Source organism: Neltuma alba, unplaced genomic scaffold (assembly GCF_004799145.2).
Source record: "Neltuma alba isolate B1F8T4 unplaced genomic scaffold, ASM479914v2 tig00012148_pilon, whole genome shotgun sequence".
Lineage (NCBI taxonomy): Eukaryota > Viridiplantae > Streptophyta > Magnoliopsida > Fabales > Fabaceae > Neltuma > Neltuma alba.
In genome coordinates, this window is record NW_021636697.1 from 85152 (window position 1) to 106539 (window position 21388).

Here is a 21388-nt window from a genome sequence, read left to right on the forward strand (position 1 = left end):
AGGTGAATGAGTTCCTCTTCCATACCCGTGCTCAGAACTGATTGTTCTCAGTGTTGCCACTTCCTCCGAATCGAAACTCTCTGATGTTAAAAGATCAGAGGTAGGGTTGGTGATTGCTTTGCTGGGGATTTTCATACGCTCTTTTTCTGAAGGGAACTACTATAATAGGGCTACAAGAGCTGCTTTTTTTTTTTTTTTTTTAAATGAAACATCATGGTATCCACCAGCGAATTTGGTGACTAATCTTTTTATTGGCTTGTAGACATTTCGATAGGCGGGATAGTTGGCTCAAGTTTTTAAAAATTTTTTCATGTTCAACGTGAGGACAGAACCTTCAATACTTAATTAAGAGAAGATGAGTACTTACCGCTCAACTACGTCCCTGATTAGAACTGCCCTTATTTGTTTGAGGGTAACACTATTTGATATGTTTATGCTGTGGGGACGATAAAGAGGATGAATGACGCGGAGTCTTTCCTCTTTCGAGGGACCATCAAGCGGGAACCAGCTGGAGGCCATGTGGACCTGGAAGGACAATCGTCCTTGTGATTGACATCCGTCTCAAACAGGGTGTGCGATAAAGTGACGCCTGCCCTATCCTCTTATCGCCCTCGTCACCTCATTTTTGCCCATGGGCCTGAGTTCCTTTTCTCTTTTGCCTAATCAATAGACTCACCAAAAAAAAGGGTCATGTTTTTTTTTTATCAGAAAAAAAAAAAAAGGGTCATGTTTGATTACAGTAAGTTGGAGCTTTAAGATTTGGTATTGTGTAAATTATGAGATTGAGGAGGGAGGCGGAATGTGTGTTCACATATGTTCGGATGGGCTTGGAGGAGGTAAAAGGAAACACATATTGATGGTATTGGACAAACGCAACATCAACGTCAAAGCCCAAAAACAAAACCAGACTACAACTGCCCTTCTGCTTCTCCTCTCCAGAAATCCCCATCATGCCTCCCACACGGATTGTTGATTTTCACTCAAACTCACGTAGCAGAGCACTCATTCTTATCTTTTTTATAAGCTTTAATTTTTAAAAAAATTATGATGTATTTTATAAGCTTGAATTTAAAATTTATTTAAATATTTAATACATATTTTTCAACTTTACCCTTAGTTATTTATTTTTTCTTCTTTGCTATACTTTTTTATCATATTTTTTTATACACTCTTTTCTATCATTTTTTATTTATTATAAAAATATATTTAAAAATAAAATTATATTTATAATTTATTTATTATTTTTAACTAATTTTAATTTTTAGTCGTTATTGATAAATGAGCTATTCAAAATTTATAATAAAAAAATACCAAACTGTAAGTGCATTTATTAGTTTTCACCAACAATGTCCTCTAGTTTCAACGAACAATAATCGTAGCCCCCGCACAAATATTCCAATGCTTGGTTACGCTTCCAACCTAACCGATCTATGCATTACTCTCCCCATCCCCTCCATCCAGACAAAATCTCATCCCATACCCAACATTCTCAATTTTACAAACCCACTCATAAGTTAAATAACTTGTTATGTTGTGCATAAATAGACACCTTAGAGTCTATAAATGCATCATCAAGCTGTGGCAGACTATAGTGAACATACAGAATCACACTTTCAGCCAAAAAAAAAAAAAAGAGTAAAAAATAAATTTGCTTGAAATATGGAAAAGACGGATATGTAAAGACGTCCGTCGTCTACTTTGCGCGGCAACTCGTGATGGTGGCAGCGCTTTATAGTTACAGAGGCTCCATTTGAGTAACCACGATCGGGCTCCGAACCACATGCATCCCATCCGTCCATGAGATCGACCCAAACACTGCCCCGACCTGACCCAGCTTCAGATTCCGACCGTCTGCTGTCACCGTCACCACAAAGCTCCGCTTCTTCACCGACCCCGAAAATGTCAGCTTCGACGGCCTCACACTCACACTCACCCCCTGCGGCTGTGACTCCACTCTCGCCCGGTAAGTCGAGTTTGCCGGACCCACATTCGTCACCGTCCGGATGAACGTCTTACTCGATACCCCTTCGGATGAGCTCGGGAACAGAGCCACAAAAGATGGGTAGTTCAGATTCTCCGGCGATGGCTTCCTCGCCGGACAGTTCGCCGGTGATCGAGTCATCACCTGAATGAGCTTCGGCCCGTAACCGATAGCGCACAGAAAGTTCACGTAATCTTTGTCCGTGATATCGTACACCAAACCAGGATCCATAGCATGACCCAGATTGAGATGTCCGGCACCAAAATCATATGGTGTCGAAGCTTTCCCCGTAGCTTCGTCTCATGATCTGGTTTCTGTTATCGAGTCTGGCTGTTATAGCAGCTGGGCTCGTCTGGGTGTGCCGATTTTAACAACGCCGCCGCACCGCTTACGTGAGGACAAGCCATTGAAGTACCTGATAAGATGTTGAATTCAGTTCTTCGCGAATCGGAATCTAACCCGGTGGGGCCAACTGCATCGGTCCAAGCAGCGAGAATGTTCACCCCTGGGGCGATCAAATCCGGTTTCAGTATCTCCGGGTTCAAACCATTTGGTCCTCTGGCTGAAAAAGAAGCCAGAACAGGTGCGGGTTTAATTCCAAGCGTCGTGCCTTTGAAGTCAATGGTGGCCGTGGGATTTGCAGAAGATGAGACATATGCCTTGATGGCATCTCCTTCATTCGCGCCAATAGCACAGGCGGGAAGAAGATGTGCATCACCGACCAGACCTTCACCGTTTGAAAGACCGTTAGCTAGGATCATTCCCACGCCGCCAGCTTTCTTCACCACCAATCCTTTAGCAACTCTCGGACTGCTTCCGCGATCACATATCACAATCTTCCCCTTGACAAGCTTGGGATCAAATGAATTTTCCATGCACAGTGTATCGGCCAGAACCCCTGACTTGCCAGGGTAAACAAGTTGATACATTTTCTTGTTCAATGGCGCTCCAGAGTAAAGAGAGACGCCGGATAATCTCCGGCCATCACCGAGAATCACTTCCGCAGGGAAATCCCTATCGATAGTGCCTGCTCCAACCGTCGCCAACCAGGGCGCCAAGTTTGTCACTGACATTCCTCCGGGCCCATCGTTACCAGCTGAAGACGATACAAAAACCCCTTTGGAAACCGCACCGTAGGAACCAATCGCAATGGGGTCGAGGTAGTACGGCGAGGCCACACCATCGCCACCGCCAATTGATATAGAAATGACATCGACACCATCAGCTACGGCGGTGTCGAAAGCAGCCAGTATATCAGAATCGAAGCAACCTGAATTCTTCCAGCAGACCTTGTACACCGCCAATCTTGCTTTGGGTGCCACACCCTTCGCAATCCCAGAGGCATAACCCGACATGCTTGCGTGAAAAGCATACCGACCCGCTGCAGTTGATGCTGTATGGGTCCCATGGCCATCCGCATCTCGAGGAGATCGGAACTCAACAGTCTCGTTGATGGGGTTCAAGGGACCCGCGGAGCCGGCCCCCGCCTCGTGACCTTTAGAGAAAAAACGAGCCCCAATCAGCTTCTTGTTGCAGTTGCTTGCGGAAAACTCCACCCCCGTCTCGCAAACCCCTTTCCAGCGACGGGGAACGGGACCCAAATTGGAATCGGAGAAGCTGCGGCGTTCGGGCCAAATCCCAGTGTCGAAAACTCCAATGATGACGTCAGAGCCATAGTCGGATTCTGACCAGAGACCACGCTGGTTTCTGAGGCCAAGGAACTGAGGGGAACGAGTGGTGTGAAGCCGGCGGCGACGGTCCTCGAAGACAGCGAGGACGGCGGGGTGCTGTCTTACGGAATCGAGCTGCTGGGGAGTAAGGGAAGCAGAGAAGCCGTGGAAAACGGTGTCATAAACATGAAGGATCCGAGTGGGCTCAGCGAACTCGGAGGTGTACCAGTGATAGTGGGTGGGGAAGATGGAGGGCTTGGAATCAGAATGAACCCGGAAGATGAAGGTCTTGGCAGCATTAGGAGTGGAGAGAGATGAAGCAAGAGAGAGGGAACGGGAGAGGAGGAGGAAGAAAAGGAAGAGGTGGGGAGGCATGGCGAGGGAGACGAGGGGAGTGAGAGTTGAGGGAGGGAGTGAGGAGTGGGGGAGTGACAGAGAGAAGTTGGGAGCGGTTTTATGGATATGGGGCGAGTGAGGTGTAATGAGTGGGACCAACGGGCTACTGTTACCAACACAAACAAGATGCTGGTGGAGACGACGTCGTTCTTCAAAGCCGACGGCAGGATTAGGAGCGAATGCGACAGCCATTTAGCATGGGAACAAATCACGTGGACCAGGCAGAATCAGATGAAGTTACGTGCATTAGTAAAATGAATGCATGATGCGGCACAGAAGAGATCAGTGGATGCAACGTTTGTCGCCATTGATTGTCAATGCAAACAGGATCACACATATGAGATTGTAAGCATGTCATGTCCAAAATAATGCCTTCAGCGTGCCCAAAATATCGATCCCCACCTCCCTGTTTCGGATTTACGACCCTCAAAAATTTCTACGTCTACGTATACCTGTTGTGTTTATATATAGTGTATTCTTAAAAGAAGCATATAAACTAGTTTCTTTTTTTAATTTTCAATCTCATATGTTTGGTTGCTCGAATACATCATGTATTTCAAAAACAAGAGTGGCCGTGGAAAGGGGGAGATGCAGGAAAAGGGAAAGAAGTTTGGCATGTGGTGTCATGAATATGGAATGAGATATGTTTGGGGGTTCATGCCAATTAGGGGAGTCGCCTACTCTCTAAAATCAGGGGTCATGCTAATGCTATCTGCTTTTGCTCTTTCACTTTTTTTTTACGCATGATGGAATTTAAACGTATTCCACTTATTATGCGTTAGATGCATACGGTACTCCCTGTTCATGACGGCACCGACGCCCTTGACACACGATAGTCGATTTCTTTCGTTTGTTTTGCGTATGTAGAAAGACGGAGACAGGGGGTGCCGATATTCGTGCCGAAAAGAAAAGGTACAGATATTTAAAGTGAGGGGACGCCCAGAAAAAGAGAGCCGTGGAGCTCAGCGACACTGGCACTGCTGCTCTCCTCCCACAATCACGGTCAGAGTTCATCTCTGCTAAATTATAGAAGAGCTCCCATTATAAAGTCGGAATAATTGGTCAAAAAACTCAAGTGACACAAATATTGAGCAGCAAGGATCGAGATTTAAAGATGATTATAATAAACTGTGCAATGCGTTTCATAAGATTTCCCAAAAAATTTTACTGACCAAATCAGTGCAAATCTACGAGCATCTTCAAGAAACTTCCATATGCCGGGGGTGGGCGCTTTTATCCAAATATATGAGGGATTTGGTTCTTTCGACCGGCTTCCTTTATAAAAAGTACTCATCCGATCCTTAATATAAGACCCATTTAACTAATTTGATTAATTAAGGAAGTTGGGTAAGTTAGTAATTATAAAAAATATGACACATTTTTCCTAAAACACCATAACATCTTTCTTAATATCCCTCTCCCTCTTCTACATTTGATTGTGATTGAGAGTATCTATAGGGTAATTTAGAGAAAATTGATAAATATGAGAAATGGATCTTATATTTAGAACCAAAACTAACTCACCAATTGAGTCCTATATTAAGGACCGGAGGAGTATGTTTAAACGGACTCATGATTAATGCCCACCAGGACAATGGTTGGGGCTTGCTTGGGTTTAAAGGGACAATTGCGAACATAACATTTTAACTTAATTTTTTAAACAGGTCAGTAACACAGCGGAAAATCCCACAGAGAATTTGTTAACTAAAACAAGAAAAAGAATAAAAAGTGAAAGAAAGGCAGGTGGGGATGGTCAAAGGGGGAGACAGGAAGTTGGGGGGCACATGGACGGAGCATGTGTTTTGGAATTTAATGGGTCAGACCTCCTCTTCCTTTTTTTTTTCGCCCCTAAAAAAGCAAAGGGGAAATGATGATGTCATTCATTCAAAGAATGCAATGCTGTTCAAAAAAAAAAATTGCATTGTCAGCAATATGGCAGGGGAAGAGGCTAAGGGCTGCTTCCGCAGCGAGGGCGCAGTGTGCCGTACCTTAACATTTGTACGATCCAATAAAAAGTGTGCCCTCTCTCGCATATCGGACGGTCCACCATTACTTCTCCGGTTCTCCCACGCAACACCTCCGCGGAGTGGGCCATCCCTCTCACCACATTAGCCGTCAGATTTTCAGGAACAAAGCATCCTACAGTTGGCCCCCATTTGATTTTAACCATGACTAGTGAGAAGATGATTCCTCGTATTGTAACCCCCGGTAACTGAAGGCAAGAGTTGCCATAAAAAGCAAAAGCCTGCATCAAAGTCATTCCCCCTTCATTTTCCTACATTTTTTTTCCCCTAATGCTTCCTCGACATTCCAAATTATTAATTTATTGTTCATTTTCTATGACACTGGACAACAGAGACAACAGAAAATGACCGATAGAAATCATGAAATATAACCAGACACATGTAGGAACTTGAGATTTTATAAATTACTGTGATCAAGGGCTATGGTTGTTGTCACGAGTCATGACAGGATTGGCCTCAGCCATGGGATGGATCTGATGGCGGCTTTGAACCGGGGGGGGGCCCACGAAGGGTAGCAGTCATATCCCACTTTTTGAGAAGAAGAGGGTGGTTGGGCGCGATTATAGCAGGGAGTGACCACCTCGGAGATGCCGGTGGGGCTCTTCCATCCCCATCGCATGCATCGTGGGTCCTTTCGTTTCATCATTGATTCTCTCATTCCATTCCTTTTTTTTTTTTCAAATCTGAGGGTAAAGCCATGTGGGCGCTTCTCGGCCCAACTTACTTGCTCTCTTTCTCGGCCCAATATGCAGATGTCAGGCCCTCAAGCAAAGGGAAGGGGAATTCTCGTGTGAAGCCTTCGAATGCCAACAGCTGAACATCATTCATCTGTGTTCTGGGGATTGAGGAGTTTAGATATGATTGGAAGCCGTATTGGCCACCGATGCTTGCGCTGAAAGAGGGAACGGAGGAACCATCATTAGCCAACCACTCACTCATTTCATTTCTCAATTGCATTCTTATTCCCTCATAATGGACCCTTTATTTCTTTGGATGCTTCCTCTCTCTATCCTCATTCACAAAAACAATAGTGCCCATAATTCATCCTCCACATCTCGACAAAAGCATCATCTCCAGGTGAATTAACCCTTCCTCCAGCCTTTATTAAAACTTTTTAAAATGCGTGCATTTATCATCACTTGAAATGATAGGTTGATTGATGAACAGAGGGCTGGATCATGATCTATGTGATGAGTGGAGTGAACAGGACGGAGTGGTTGGAGTTTCTAAATACTGATAATGGATGTTACATGGCTTGCAGTTCATGAATTGATGCAAATTTCCTTTTCATAGGGACATTCATAATTCCCAATGGCCTTCCTCATCAACTAAACACCAATTCTGGATGTGTTTCTTTAATCTTTAGACAAGGGAATCCCTCGATCAAGGCCAACCTCAATAACCATTACACGGATCTGCATTCTTTCGTGCATGACTCTGAGCAACCAACAAGATTTAGGGGATGTTTCATGCAAAAAATAAAAGATATTTTAACTCCTAAATAAATCAATATCTTGACCTCATTAAGCAAAGTTAAAACGGGACATGGATAATCTCCCGAGTTCAGACTCTTCCCAACAAAAGCAAGTGATCTAAACTGAGCAGTAATTATTTTACAATATAATTGCACGTCTTAGCTTAAAACATTAAGAATCAAGTTTATGAGACCTTCAAAATCAGTATAAAAAGGCATGGTTGATACACTGGTTAATGGTTATATTAACTGATATTCAAATTATTTTTTACTCTACAATTATCAACATTTAAATTGAGAATACTACTCAATAAAATTTAAATCCCACAACCATAATTTTGTTTTCAATCAGGCATTATGTGTTTGTGTGAAATTTTAATAAATTACTCCTCTGGTCTTCAATATAAGACTCACTTTGACACTGGAGAAGTACTTCTCTTCCGGTCCTTATTATAAGACCCAATTTGACTTTTTATTTGGTCCTAATTATAAGACCCAATCCATTTTGTCTCTTATATTTATGCATTTTTTTCCAAGATAATCCTTCTAATAATGATAGTTTTAGCCAATATACTTAATTAGCAAGGATATTTTATGAATGACAACACTTATTTATTATAAATAACCAACTTAACTTACTTCCTTAATCTCCTCAAATAAATCAATTGGGTCTTATAATTAGGACCGGAGGAGTATTATTTTGGATGAAATGCGCCTAAGTGTGTTAGAGCCTTTCGTTATGTTGGAGTTTAGAATTAAAAATTTTCTTTTTCTGAAAAAAAATCGAACCGCTTGATTATGACTTACGTGACATTATTTTAACTTTAATAAAATTAAAAAAAAGATGATGTGAGATGCTAATTAAGAGGAAGAAGCCAAGAAGGCAAGAAGACACCTGTTTTAGCATCGTGAATGAAGGGGTAGATAAGAACGAAATGAAAAGTTAAAGCGGATCCAACTTTTTTGTTTTTAGAAAAGCTAAAGCCGGTGCATCTGGCGAGCAAATGTTAATGATTAAAAATGGGACAAGACCGGAAGGTTTCTTGTCTTCAAGTTACGGCAAGCACCCGACAGATTCATGGATATATAAATAATTATGAGCATTACATGTATAAGAGTCGCCACTTGGACGAGAATGCATTGGTGCCAGAATCCAAGTGAAGAGAGGAAGAGCACATGTGATGATTAAGGACAAAATGATTATAATTAGCTGGTGGCCTTAGCTTAATTATAATAAGCAGCACCAATGTTGATTGCCATGATGCGTATGTTCACTTGGCCCTGTCTCTAATAATATCAAATCCCATCTCAGTTGGATCCGTGGCTTGCAACTCATAGTGGATACCGTCCAGCACTCTCCTCAGCCCATCTTTTGACGTTGCGTATAGCATCTTTGCTCTTATCCTCGACGCCGTTGGTGACCTGAAACATTCATTCAACCTCTCCAATTATTACTAATTCCTTATCTCCCTTTTTTCATTCAATCCAAAATAATTAAGATTCCTTTATTGATTTGCATGCTTTCTTTAATCCCACTTCCACCTACCCGTCTCATCGCGTTCGAGGGTCACTTTCTCTTTGGGCTACTATCTTGGTATTTTATTGCCAAGCCTGTCCGTTTTCATATAATTCAAACTTGTGCTGAGATTGTTAATGTTTTTTTATGCTGGCCCCGCTGGATTAGTTGTTCGTAACATCTGGGAAAACAAATGTGTATTCACTGGGAGAAGCTAGAATTAAAGGAATGAGGGTACCATGCAATGAAGAAGATCTTGCTCTTGCGGCAGTTATCGACGGTGACGAAATCGAAGTCGAAGACGGCGTATCGGCAGTCATCGTTGGGGAGTGAGGCGGCGAGATCGTCGTAGCCCTCGGCGGCGCCGCCCACCTTATCCACGGTGACCACCCTGGACCCTTCGTCGATCTTGAACACTATGTATCTGTGCACCTTCTTCCACTTCATCTCCATGAACGAGTTCTTGCACTCATCCGCCACCCACATTCCAGTAGTCGCCTGTCCACCATAATTAACACACGCTTCACGTCACACCATGAAAATTCCTATTCCTCGTATACATATATAGAGATAGAGACTAATAAAAACAGAGATTAAAGTACCATCTTGAAAGCCATCGCCATTGTGGTGCCTTGCGAGTTGAGCAGAGCTGAGTGATGACCAGCAACCCTTCTCTCTGTTTTCCACTTTTCAACTCTGTTTAGGAGGACGGGATTATAGTGGGGTCTATATATAAAGTTGGGCCCCTTTCAAATTGCCCTTCCTCTTTCCTCTTATTTACACTTCTCACCCTCCCATTGACTCATATGCCCCTCACTCTCTACTTAATTAATTTCTCATTTATCTAGGATCATTATTAAAAACATTCAAACTAATTTTAAGGGTATCTATTTTTCTAAACTGTATTCCCACCGTGGGCATTCCATAAGAAAGAAAAGAGACAATATAACTTTTAATTAATAGAAGTCATAAAATATATATTTTTAATTTTGTATGAAAACAAACATCATGTATGACTGATTTATGACGCAAATAAGAGAAGGAAAAATATAAATATCGCATTATAAGTTGACGAGCAGCCTTAGTAGATGGATAGGTTACGTGAGATAGTGTCATTGGCAATGTCCTGTTTTTGTAAAGAAAGATGATACGGTATCACAAATGAGACCGTTGTACTTGAATACTACTAATACCTTACAAGTTTAGATGGTGAAGGATAACAGCTCCCGGGGGTCCTTAAGGATTCAAAATTTAGAATCATACATTACAATGTAAAGTTTTGAATTATTAGACATCAATCATTAAAAGGTGAATCCCATGATTAATCTATATAATTGTTTTCTTTTTTCCCGCTCCCCAATATTTTAAAGTCCATAGATCTTAAGCCTTGCCTGATGATACGGCATCCATGCTAGCCTGCCTGGTCTAACTCCCAACCCCTCCAAAAAGATATATTTTTTTTTTGTTGCAATGAAATAAAAAATACTGACTAGTTTAACTCTTAATGTGCATAGGCTGGTTGCGGGTGATTTTAAACTCTCACAGATAGGATGCCATTATACAAAGCATACATCACATAGTTGATATTAGGATCATCAATAGTCAACAGAGGTCTTTTGAGAGGTAATCCTATGTTTAGAAGGTGAATTCCCACATAAGTGGATTTTAAATCTTTTTTTTCCCCCTTTGGTTAGTTTAAAATGAAATGATCTCACAATACGTAGACATGAGCAAGGAAGTAGCATCCGTTGGCTGCCTCTCGGATCACACACCCACTTCCCATAATCCCCTCTGCTTGTCTCTAGAAACTAGTGGTTGCGTGAAAGCAAAGCAATCAGAGCTATCTAAGGCAGACATATTTAATAAGGGATGTTGGTGGTAACAAGAGATCATAAACACAAATGTGTACAGAAAAAGAAAATGAAAGAAAAGCTTCTTATGGATTCCAATGTCACTCCACGTCCATGTACGTACATCTCACCAGCTCGGAGATTTCATGCCTCAAGGTTTGAGATTTCCCACGGAATTGTCTGCGAAACTTAGTAGATGAAACTTATAATGCATCCACTGTCGTATCGGAGCAAACCGCTACGTAATGCTGACCAACAGGGATAACTACAAATACAAGAGAAGCAATAGGCATGTCCATCCAATGGATGGCTAAGCCTCCTTGACTCCATCAACTCATGATTACCCCACTGGCTGCGAATCCCACTCCCTTGTCCAACAAAATCCAACATCTGCTCCTCGCTATATGTGGACATAAAATATGAGTAATAACAATAATTTTTGTTGAAGCGATGAAAATTTGCATGGCTCGCTGTGTAAACTGGCTGCCACGAATCTCTCATTTTACGCTGTCCATTCAACCAATAATGTGCACATCTGGACTGAGGCGAGGCCGTCAGGAAGAGTCATTTTTGGACCTTGAACCCTGTGTTTTGAAATAGTTATCGGATCCAGGATTACACACTGCGAAGCAAGTTGCATTTGGCGAATTAGAGAGAGAAATTGGAACATGCTCCTCTAATCCATACAAAACTCCCAACATTATTGAATACAATCGCCTTTGGATCGGGTGCTCTTGGTGTGGCTCTGCTTCTTTTTCATGGCCCATTCACATGTTTTTATGAATAAAATCGGAATCTTTTCAAACAAGAGTGCGTATATTTAGATACACAACCTACATCAATTTCAAAGATTCTGAAGGGGGAAAATTACACCTAACATTACTTCAACGGTTCAACCCCCCTTGCTTTTCTATTGGAATGCCTAAGACCGTCATATCTAGAAAATCATGTCTCATAAGGCCTCATGGACACATCGCAGAGGAAATTGAACCCAAAACGACAGGCTAAAACAATTTCTTTCCCGGGACAACCCCCCCCCCGGGGGATTAGTCGTCACTGTGACAAGGAAATTCGCCCTTGCTCGTCCCACTGGCTCTGGGGTATCTCTCCAGAGTCTGATATTACTACTTTCTTTCGAGGTTTACCACTGTAAGTTCCAGCTCCCCCTTCTATAGCAAACACAGTGTCCATACCTTCTAATACCTTCCCAAATACAACGTGTTCTCCATCCAACCTGCAAAGTTTTCAAGCAGATCGATTACAAAACAGCCAAGCATCGCAAAAGCACAATGACATGATATTTTATGAGCAGTTTTTTCCTTGGCAATAACATACTAAATTCACAAGGAGTATTTGATGAAGCCAGGTTAAGCTAAACCTAATTACCTAAATTATAGTATTCAAGATTATTAAACAAATATAAGGCGTTTAATTACTTCAATGGAAATGGAGACGTGCAATATCTATAATATCCTCGTTATTATAATCCAACAATAACTACATGTTCTTTTTAATATTTTTCGTCAACGGCAAGAATGACAGTTCTCATTTAAAAATTCACTTCTTTCATTCCTTTTCCTTTTCCCTTTCCATTCCATTTTATTCTGTTATGCCAAATGAGACTTCAAGCTTGTCACCCCAAAAAAACAGAGACAGACAGACAGACACAGACACAGACACAGACACAGGCCACACACACACTCTTTCGGGCAGAAAAAAGGGGTATGAGACTGTTCATAATTGTTTGGGTAACGCAAGAAAACAAGAGATTAGATTGTCCAAAATGATATCAGCAACCAAAAAATTTACAAGGTCCAAAACATGCAGTTTCTAAGACTCATCAGTGATCCGAGAAACAAATACCATGCAATGTCTGGAGAGAAAAAAATCTGTCTAGGAGCAATAAATTAACCTGGCGACAGAATAACTTACCAGCTAGCCTTCACGGTGGTGATAAAAAACTGCGAGCCATTGGAATCAGGTCCAGAATTCACCATAGAGACAACCCCTGTACGAATAGAGTGAATTTTCAAAGAAGTAACCCATAAGTGAACCTCAGAAATGGAGGAATGAATCAAGTATTAGGCATGGAAAACCTTGTAGATGAAGCAAAATGAATGCATCTTTCCAAGTAAGTGATTTTACTGACCAGCATGGGAATGTTTTATCTTGAAATTTTCATCAGGAAAGGTGCCACCATAAATAGATTCATATCCCCTGCCATCTCGATGAACAATGTCTCCACCCTGAATCACGAAACCGGATATTATGCGATGAAATGGTGTTCCTTTATAATGAAGTTTTATGCCATTGGAACTCTTGCCTTTCTCCCCTACATATTACATAACGAACTCAAATCAGTGCATAGAGAATAATAAAAAGAAAGTAAATTAACAATGAACTTTCAGCACACATCAAATACCTGTGCACAAAGCTCTGAAATTATCTGCAGACAAAACAATGCAATCATCAAGATGTTGAAAGATAAGAGGATATCACTGATAGTACCATATGTGAATTACATGCATACCCCAACGAGGTAGTAATAGAAATTAAGATGATGTGCAGTTCCTAAGTCCCAGATGGACTGGCATGAGAGGCTCTATGAGGTACACAAGTTAGTTAGTTCTCCCACCTCATTAACTTGATTTAGAGGGAGAGTTCCCATCTCACTTAGATATCTATCAATTGGTATCAAAATTGGTGATCGATGATTCCGGAAAGGGCTCCCTACAAATGACTAAGCTAATGTTCAGGGAATGATTCCCCATTCCACTAGAGCACCCATCAGGTAGCTTCATATAACATGATGAATTTATTTGATCACACAGCGTGAAATATGGCCACCTTGCAAGACAAGTGGCAAACGAGAACTGCCCCAAAAATTATAAAATGCCCACTGCACTGAGATGGAGGTTGACACCCTCAATTCATACGAAAAGGAAATTTAAACTCCCACTTTAAGCAATTTAGATAACAAAGTTGTCACATACCCACAGTTTTTGGTACAACTTGGCCATATAATCCAATAATGATCCTACCTGCAGAAATTTTTGCACATATAAGGAAGTATCAAGAAACAAAGGATAAAAAAAGCTGCTAACAGAAAGCACCTATTGTTGCATTTATTAGCTTATCTCCCCCCTTCATTCTTATTCTGTAAGGTTCTTACACCCTTTTTTATGAGTTAATAAACCCAATGGGTCTGAATGTTAGCAATTAAGTAAAAATTTCCAGTATAAACGGCTCCACACCTAAGCGTTGGTTATCAATATCAACATCCAAGAATACTCTGTGTGTAATTTCAGGCTCCTCTTCTGGTTTCTCCTCAGCCTACGCCAGAGACAAGCAAATTCATTATTGACTAAAGATCAACAAAAAGTGATGGAAATCTTCAGTGGAGTGCATTTACAATTAAACAAGTTAACAATTTCCAATCAGATTGGTATAAAACAAGCCTAAATACTAAACCACATCTCTCAAAAGCACTCTGGTGCTTTAAAGAGCTGGAAAGAAAAAGCAAGAACAAGAAACACCAGGAATTGCTTTCACCAAATCTCTCAAGCTCAACTAAAATCAAAGTTTTTGACTACTTTAACAGGTGGTACATAACAAGAGAAAGACATAAAGCCTGAAATCAACTCCCATGGTCCGCCTATCCAATTAACTATATTCAGTGAAACCTAAGATACAAGAGCAGCATAATAAAACTATTTTATGATGTTCCTGTAGATTCTATACTCAACGAGGTAGGTTAAATTGTAGACTACATAGCTAATGTGCCTGAAAGGGTTCTCATCGCAGCATAGGAATGGTAAGACAGATAAACAAATAAAGTTACTTCACTCTATAGGTTTTATGACACAGTAGCCATTGCACAATTTTATAGTTGCAATAATTTGATAGTACAGAATGATGATCAGAGTACCTTCATGTGATGATCAATGATCAACGAACTCAATACAATTTTCTCTATTAATGCAAGATCTTTCCGACAACTTCTTGCTCATATGTCACATTGTCATCAACTTAATAGTCATTAACCTAACACAGGTCGCTGCTACTCTTTGTTCTTTTTAATTTTTAAATGTGATCCACAAAAGTGTGCATGCCATCATCTCTGCATAATAACATCCTTTGTATCTCTATCCATTGTCAGTTAAGCAGCCACGGATACAAACATTTCATGATCAATGGCATATTACTCACCTGATGTCAATAATAAATTAATGTGGTCATGCGGAAGGAGTAAGGCAATACACAGCTTAAAGCTAAGAATCCCTAGCTCAGATAATGAACATGATCTGAGTGTCAGATATATTCTGACATAAGTAACCCATACGTATCCGACGCAATGTTTCTTTGTTTTTTAAAAAGCGGTGCTTTACAGGTGCAAAGGCAAACTAAAATATCATTTATAGGATCAATCAAAACATCAAATAAGAGCTTCCATTCATCAGAGAACTAGAATGCATAAATCCACCAATAAGAAGCCAATTGAAATTATTAGCCGGTAAAACTTATAATAAGTGGGCGTTGGAGAACTGCAGGAGAATACCATCCAACAATGTGAAAGAATTACGTTTCACACGAGGAGCTAAGTTAGTTAAGAAGCCAGTGCAATGTAAGCAAAACTGCAGTCGTGCAAGCTGAAATTTTTATCAAGCCACATCGGAAAGAGAAATCAAACAAAAGGACCAAACGGTGCTCCAGAGGCCAGGAAGATTGGCACTGAGCATTCAGATCCAAATTATCCAAATCTTCGATGAGACAGTTCGCCCACAGCCAGGCAAAATTATCGAAATCGGAACGACAGGCGAGTAGTGTGGGCATGAATGGGTGGAAAATAAGAATCATACCCGCTTGGAGACAGAGAAGGCGAAAATCAGAAAAACTGAAAGAACAAGGAACAGGAGCAGGCATCGCGGTTGAGCAAGAAAGGACATCGCTTTCCGCATTGCTTTGTCACTCCCTTCTTCGGAAGAACCGACCATCAAATTATCGCAACATGGGGATGCTCCATGGCAGCGAGCTTCCTCAGTTGGGACTTTTCTTTTTCCTTCTTCAGCGCAAAATTGAGATGCCGTGGAAATTTAGAAGCTCTGCGAAAGCCATCACAGTAGAATACACAAATAATGATTAAAATGGTAAAAAAAAATGTCATGTATAAAAATTAGATAGAAAAAATACCGTGCTTTCATGTATAAATTTTTGATAAGTACTTCTTGTCAATAAAATTTTACTGGCTTTTTCCGGGGGAAAAAAAAGCCATGGGTCATAAAAAATAAAATATGCTATTTACCCCAGAAGGCGCGGGTGTTCAGAGTTAGGGTCCAATGTAGAGGCAAGATTTGTTTGAGCTTTTCATAAGCTGCTGGAAAAAAAAATCAATATATGTGAAAGTGAAAAAAAATATTTTTCAAAAAAATCTTATTAATTAAAGAAACCACATCAGCTAGCTTCTAAAAATAATCAAATATGCAAATAAAAATTTAATGAAAATTCAGAAATGCTCAAGAATATTATGAAATTTTTAAAAGAAATTCATATTTAAAACTTCTTAGTGATAAATTATTTTTATAAAAATTTAAATCATCTAAAAATTACATATTCTTTTTTAGTTCAAACCCAACTACTTATAATACTCTCAAATAAGAAAGTATTTTGCAGGGCAAAATAAATTGTTTAATTGATCTACTCGGAAAATAGTTATTCCGCACAGTTATAGAGAAAGGAGCACCAGCAGCCTTGAGCAAGATTTGCGTTTGTCAGAATTTGCTTAGAAAAGAATCTAAAAAAAAATATCTTTAAATTTTGAAATATTTTTATTTACTATATTTTAATAACAATTAACAATATTTGAAAAGTAAATGTTAACACATCTTTATAGTAATTCTTCTTGATTTGAGATTTTAAAATTTTAAAATTTTATAAATATTTTTTAAAGATTTTTTCTGTGTTTATCCTTCCTTAGGAATTTTTGAATTCTTTTATTCTTACTTTGGTAGAAGTTTTGATGTAAGCATACTCACTGGTACGGTATTAAAAATCGGACCAAACTAGCCATTTTAGATCAAAAATCGATGACCTAGCACTTGGTCTGATCCGGTTGATGTGCAAACTAGGAGGAATTCGAGTCAGGGGGTAACTCGGTATAAATCGATGTGACCCGCTGGGTTAGGCGAGTTAACCCGGTTAGTTTTTTGAAACTTCAAGCATCAAAGATGATGGAGGCTAGAGATCCAGATTGGTGAGGGAGGAAGAAGAAGAAAAAAGGAAAGAACAATATAAATCACTATGCTTGAAAAAAAAAAAGAAGAGAAATCTAGACGATTTTACTAACTACAAACCCAAGACAGTGGAGGTTGAAGAATAAAAAGAAGTTGACCAAGACCCATCGTTGAAGATCTTAGCGGAACCACTAGAAGAAAGGGCCATGTTGCGAAATCTGAAGATTAAGATAAGAAGATGACTAAAATATCAGGTGAGATAAAAAGAATGCAAAGAAGAAGATGCAAGATCTGAAAATGAGATAAAAAAGATACTCAGTAGATGGAATGGAAGAATGTAGAGAAAGAAGAAAGAAGAACAAAAAACCAAAGCGTCGTGGGGAACTATGGGTAGCGGCCTAGTAGGTACTTGCTTTGGAGTTCCATTTTCCAATATATTTTAATAAAATAAAATAAAATTTGAGCACGCGTATGAACATGAAAGAAGCATTGGTTTAACTGACAAACAAAAAGAAAGAAGCGTTGGGGTCGAAGGGTCATAGAAAAAAGAAAGACAGAGGCCATTAGAAAACCTCAGTAAGCTATTTTAAATATGACTTGACTCTATTGCCCTTCAAAGGTCCTTAAAATCACACTCCAACTTATCACCAAAAAAAAATATCACACTCCAACTATAATTAAAAACATTCATAGTTAAATATAAGTATTTTTGATTAAATTATAGTATTTAATTATGATCAGTCTAATTTCAGTCTGACCCTCGTCTAACCCACTGACCTTTGAATCATTACATCAATCGGTTCATTAACTGGTCTGATTTTTAATACTTTGCTCACTGGTTTTATTTTATTCTGTCTGTTTGTCTGTCTATCTCAGGGCTCACCGGTTTAATCCCATGGTGCCAGAGCACAAGTGGAATGGCTTCTCCCTGAATCCTCATGTGTTAGCACGGCCTGGGCCTTTTTATATTTTTGCTGAACAGGCCTCTTGATAAGCGGCCTGATACCAAAAAAATTCTATAGCTCGAGATTTTATCGGGCCCACATCTCATCTTCGTTGCGCGATTCAGTCCGCACGCAGCATAGTTTCGTTTGAGCATCGTTTGTTTTATCTTTAGCCCTCTTCCACACACCGTCAAAGGCTCAAAGCTTGGTTCGACTCTTGTTATCATCAATTTATTATTATTCACCGAAATATACCTGGAAATTCACCAGAAAAAAATTTATAATTATCGTGCAAAATATATATAGCCGGTGGCACATTCAAACGGAGCATCTGTCGAAAAAATACATGGTTGCTCCGTGTGAATTTAATATTAAACATAATTAAAAAACACATACAGAGACCATCCATGCTAAATAATATGTGTAATCTATATAAAAGTGCTCATTCCATATAAATTTGCGCGGGGTTAAAAACTTAAAATATAATAGGTTTGACCCATTCCATCCATAACTCAAACCATTTTGACCAATTATTAATTGGTTTGTAATTATAGCAGTCTTCCCGATGTCAAAACACCAAAGGTCCGGGAATAGTTCACCGTAAACACAGGCCACATGCTTTTCTATATTGAGCCCCCTCGCCTGAACCTGAGGCATCCCTGATGCCCACAAATAGCATTACCTCCCAATTAAGGCAATATATAGCAATTAGGATGCCGCATTGAGAAAAACGTTGGCATAAATTTTCACGACCAAAAATGCCGCCTGCTTCCCTCGCCATCCTTCTCGCTCTCGCTCTCCTCCTCCCCACCGCCAAAGCCACCTCCATCGCCGTCGAAAGGCACGTCCCTCCCCTCGCTTACAACGACGGCGATCTCCTCACCGGCAACATCGACATCGCCATTTTGTGGTATGGCAACGTCACCAAGGTGCAGAAGAACAAGATCCTGGCCTTCCTCAAGTCCATCAACGCAGAAAGCGCGCCCCAGCCCAACGTCAACTCCTGGTGGAAGGTCGTGGAGAGCTACCAAACCTTCGCCAGAAAACCACCGGGTCCCATGCCAGTGAAAGTCGTGGCCCAGAAGGAAGACCCCGGCTACTCGCAGGGCAAAGTCTTGATTAAGGACATGATCATGGCACTCATCCCCGGCCTCACCGGCGGCAACAACAACCTTCTCGCCGTCATCGTTGCTTCCGACGGCGTCACCGTCCAAAACATGTGCGCCGGCAGCTGCTGGCAGCACGGCAGTTTGAGTAATCTCTCTCACCTTTGCCCCCAAAACCATGCCTTGCGTCTTTGACATGTTTAATAATTCTGATCAGCACTAACCAGATACTATATATGATTGCACTGAATGACTGCGCAGCTATAAACGACAAGCCGCAAGCGTATGTGCTGGTGGGGAATCCAGAGAACGAGTGCCCGATATGCGCGTGGCCTTTTGTGAAGGACGTGCACGCGCCGAGAGGGTCGCCGGTGCTGAGGCCGCCGAGTTCGAACCTGGGGGCGGACGCGATGGTGATGTCGCTGGCCGGGGGGTTGATGGGAGCGGTGACGAACCCGCACGGGGAGGGGTTTTACGTGGAATACAGGAACGAGGAGGTGGACGCGACGGCGTCGTGCAAGGGGGTGTTTGGAAGCGGAGCATCGCCGGGAAACCCAGGGAAGGTCTTGTTGGACCGTCGGAATTTCGGATCGTTCAACGTGTATGGCGTGGCACGCCACAAGTTCTTGATCCCCGGAGTGTGGGACCCCAGAAGCCAGTCGTGCTGGACTCCTCAGTAATTTAGTTCTGTTCCCGCCCTTCCTCATATGTATGATTCTTTAATTTTTTTTTATTTTTTTTTGAAAAAATTCATTTGAGGTGGACAACTTTATTAGGAGATGGCAAGCAATGGGGCCAACGCGATAGCAAGAATACGTATACATGTACATTTCAAACTGGTTCACCCCCCATTTCTGTGACATTTTTAAGTTTTAACAATAAATAGCATGCATCATCGCCTGTTACGAGCTCTTTTGTTTAACATTCATTAATGAATTTAAAGAGTGAATAGCATTGCTGATTGTTCATCATTTATAAGGCGCATTGCGGTTTCTTATAATAACATCATAGATAAGTATGTGTAGTTCATTCTCATGATGAAATTTATTATAAATTCATAAATAATGCATAATAACGCCCACCAATTAAATCGATTGTTCTGGGCAATGTTTTAAAAACCGAACCACTTCTTAAATGCTGCAGTCTCTATTCTTACTAATAGTTTAGCGCACTCTTTGTTGTTACTATGGGGTCCTGAAGCACAAGGAGATTTTATCCGTTGGTGTCAATTAGGTGGTCTGTGGACTTTGGTTGCTCTACACGGTGCTTTCGGAAGTCGAACGGGAAAGATCAACGAGAGAGTATGAAAAGCGAGTAGATACATAACGTGGATTACACATAAAACGCAACTGAGTTAGAAGAAGTGATGGAACAACGCAAATGATGAAAGAAGGCGTCGTTGAGCAAATCGTGTCCGAGGGAGAGGCAGATTCGTGCAAGATACATCATCATGCTTTCATTTTGCTTCTTCCCAATAACTTCAATGATCCCCAGGGATCTCCAATTCAAATAACCCATTCCTATGCTCATGATGATGCATACATTCAACGTAACAACTTTAAACTTCAATTCCCTAATGTTCGTATTGATTATTAATTTCATACAAATATATATTAAGACTGGGTGTGTGTGTGTGTATAACCAAATTTAAGTAACAATGTTAGTAGTGTAGCAAGCTGAGCAGAAATATCCAGAGGGGAGTGATCATATCTACATGATATTTTGAGGTGGTGTACGTTAGGCCATATAAGCTTAATAAAATGGCAGAACTTAAGTAGTGCTTTTGGTTGGTTTTTTTTTTTGGGGCAGGAAGAATGAGTGGATCAGCCCCTTACGCAATCTATCGAAATGGGACAAGCCATGTGATGGATGCAAAGTTGGCATGGAATTAAGGCAGTTTTGTTTTGGATCGGTGCTGACTATGTGTGCTCTTATCATAAAAGCGGGGCCAATATGAGAAGACGCTTCGTAATTAGAGGACTAACCGTGGAGGGCTTATGTATATGAATAAGCAATAACATCAGCTGGCGGGGCTGGCGGGTGTTTAGTAGTTGTCTTCAAGTCACGTCAAAGCCCTCCCCGCCCACCAACCCCGCCGTCTGTCTCTCTCCAAATCTCCATAATTATTTTGATCCTTCGTTCACGTGTTTTATTTATCTCTCTTTAATTAATCAGTTGATCACTCCTTGTGATGTTG

The 21388-nt window shown here is 40.8% G+C and overlaps 4 protein-coding genes across 4 annotated transcripts; 1 reads left to right on the top strand and 3 right to left on the bottom strand.

Annotated features, from left to right (window-relative positions):
• Positions 1 to 1319: 1319 nt before the first annotated feature.
• On the bottom strand, positions 1320 to 4452 carry LOC114723615 (subtilisin-like protease SBT1.6). The gene is given in 3 exon segments (XM_028909817.1): positions 1320 to 2282; positions 2284 to 2331; positions 2333 to 4452. Coding segments are annotated over 3 exon segments (2502 nt in total). The 5' UTR covers positions 4240 to 4452; the 3' UTR covers positions 1320 to 1735.
• A 4147-nt stretch (positions 4453 to 8599) lies between these two features.
• On the bottom strand, positions 8600 to 9771 carry LOC114723596 (actin-depolymerizing factor 5). Its single transcript, XM_028909793.1, has 3 exons — positions 9664 to 9771; positions 9300 to 9559; positions 8600 to 8967 (listed from the first exon to the last, which is right to left on the bottom strand). Exons 1-3 carry the CDS (start codon positions 9682 to 9684, stop codon positions 8817 to 8819), a joined length of 432 nt encoding a protein of 143 aa, XP_028765626.1. The 5' UTR covers positions 9685 to 9771; the 3' UTR covers positions 8600 to 8816.
• A 1892-nt stretch (positions 9772 to 11663) lies between these two features.
• On the bottom strand, positions 11664 to 16005 carry LOC114723594 (peptidyl-prolyl cis-trans isomerase CYP21-1). Its single transcript, XM_028909792.1, has 7 exons — positions 15771 to 16005; positions 14166 to 14244; positions 13905 to 13952; positions 13334 to 13357; positions 13061 to 13243; positions 12844 to 12919; positions 11664 to 12145 (listed from the first exon to the last, which is right to left on the bottom strand). Exons 1-7 carry the CDS (start codon positions 15903 to 15905, stop codon positions 11965 to 11967), a joined length of 726 nt encoding a protein of 241 aa, XP_028765625.1. The 5' UTR covers positions 15906 to 16005; the 3' UTR covers positions 11664 to 11964.
• A 2751-nt stretch (positions 16006 to 18756) lies between these two features.
• LOC114723593 (protein EXORDIUM-like 4) lies at positions 18757 to 20001 on the top strand. The gene is made up of 2 exons (XM_028909791.1): positions 18757 to 19339; positions 19453 to 20001. The coding sequence occupies exons 1-2, from the start codon at positions 18844 to 18846 to the stop codon at positions 19869 to 19871; spliced, it is 915 nt and encodes a 304-aa protein (XP_028765624.1). The 5' UTR covers positions 18757 to 18843; the 3' UTR covers positions 19872 to 20001.
• Positions 20002 to 21388: the final 1387 nt, after the last annotated feature.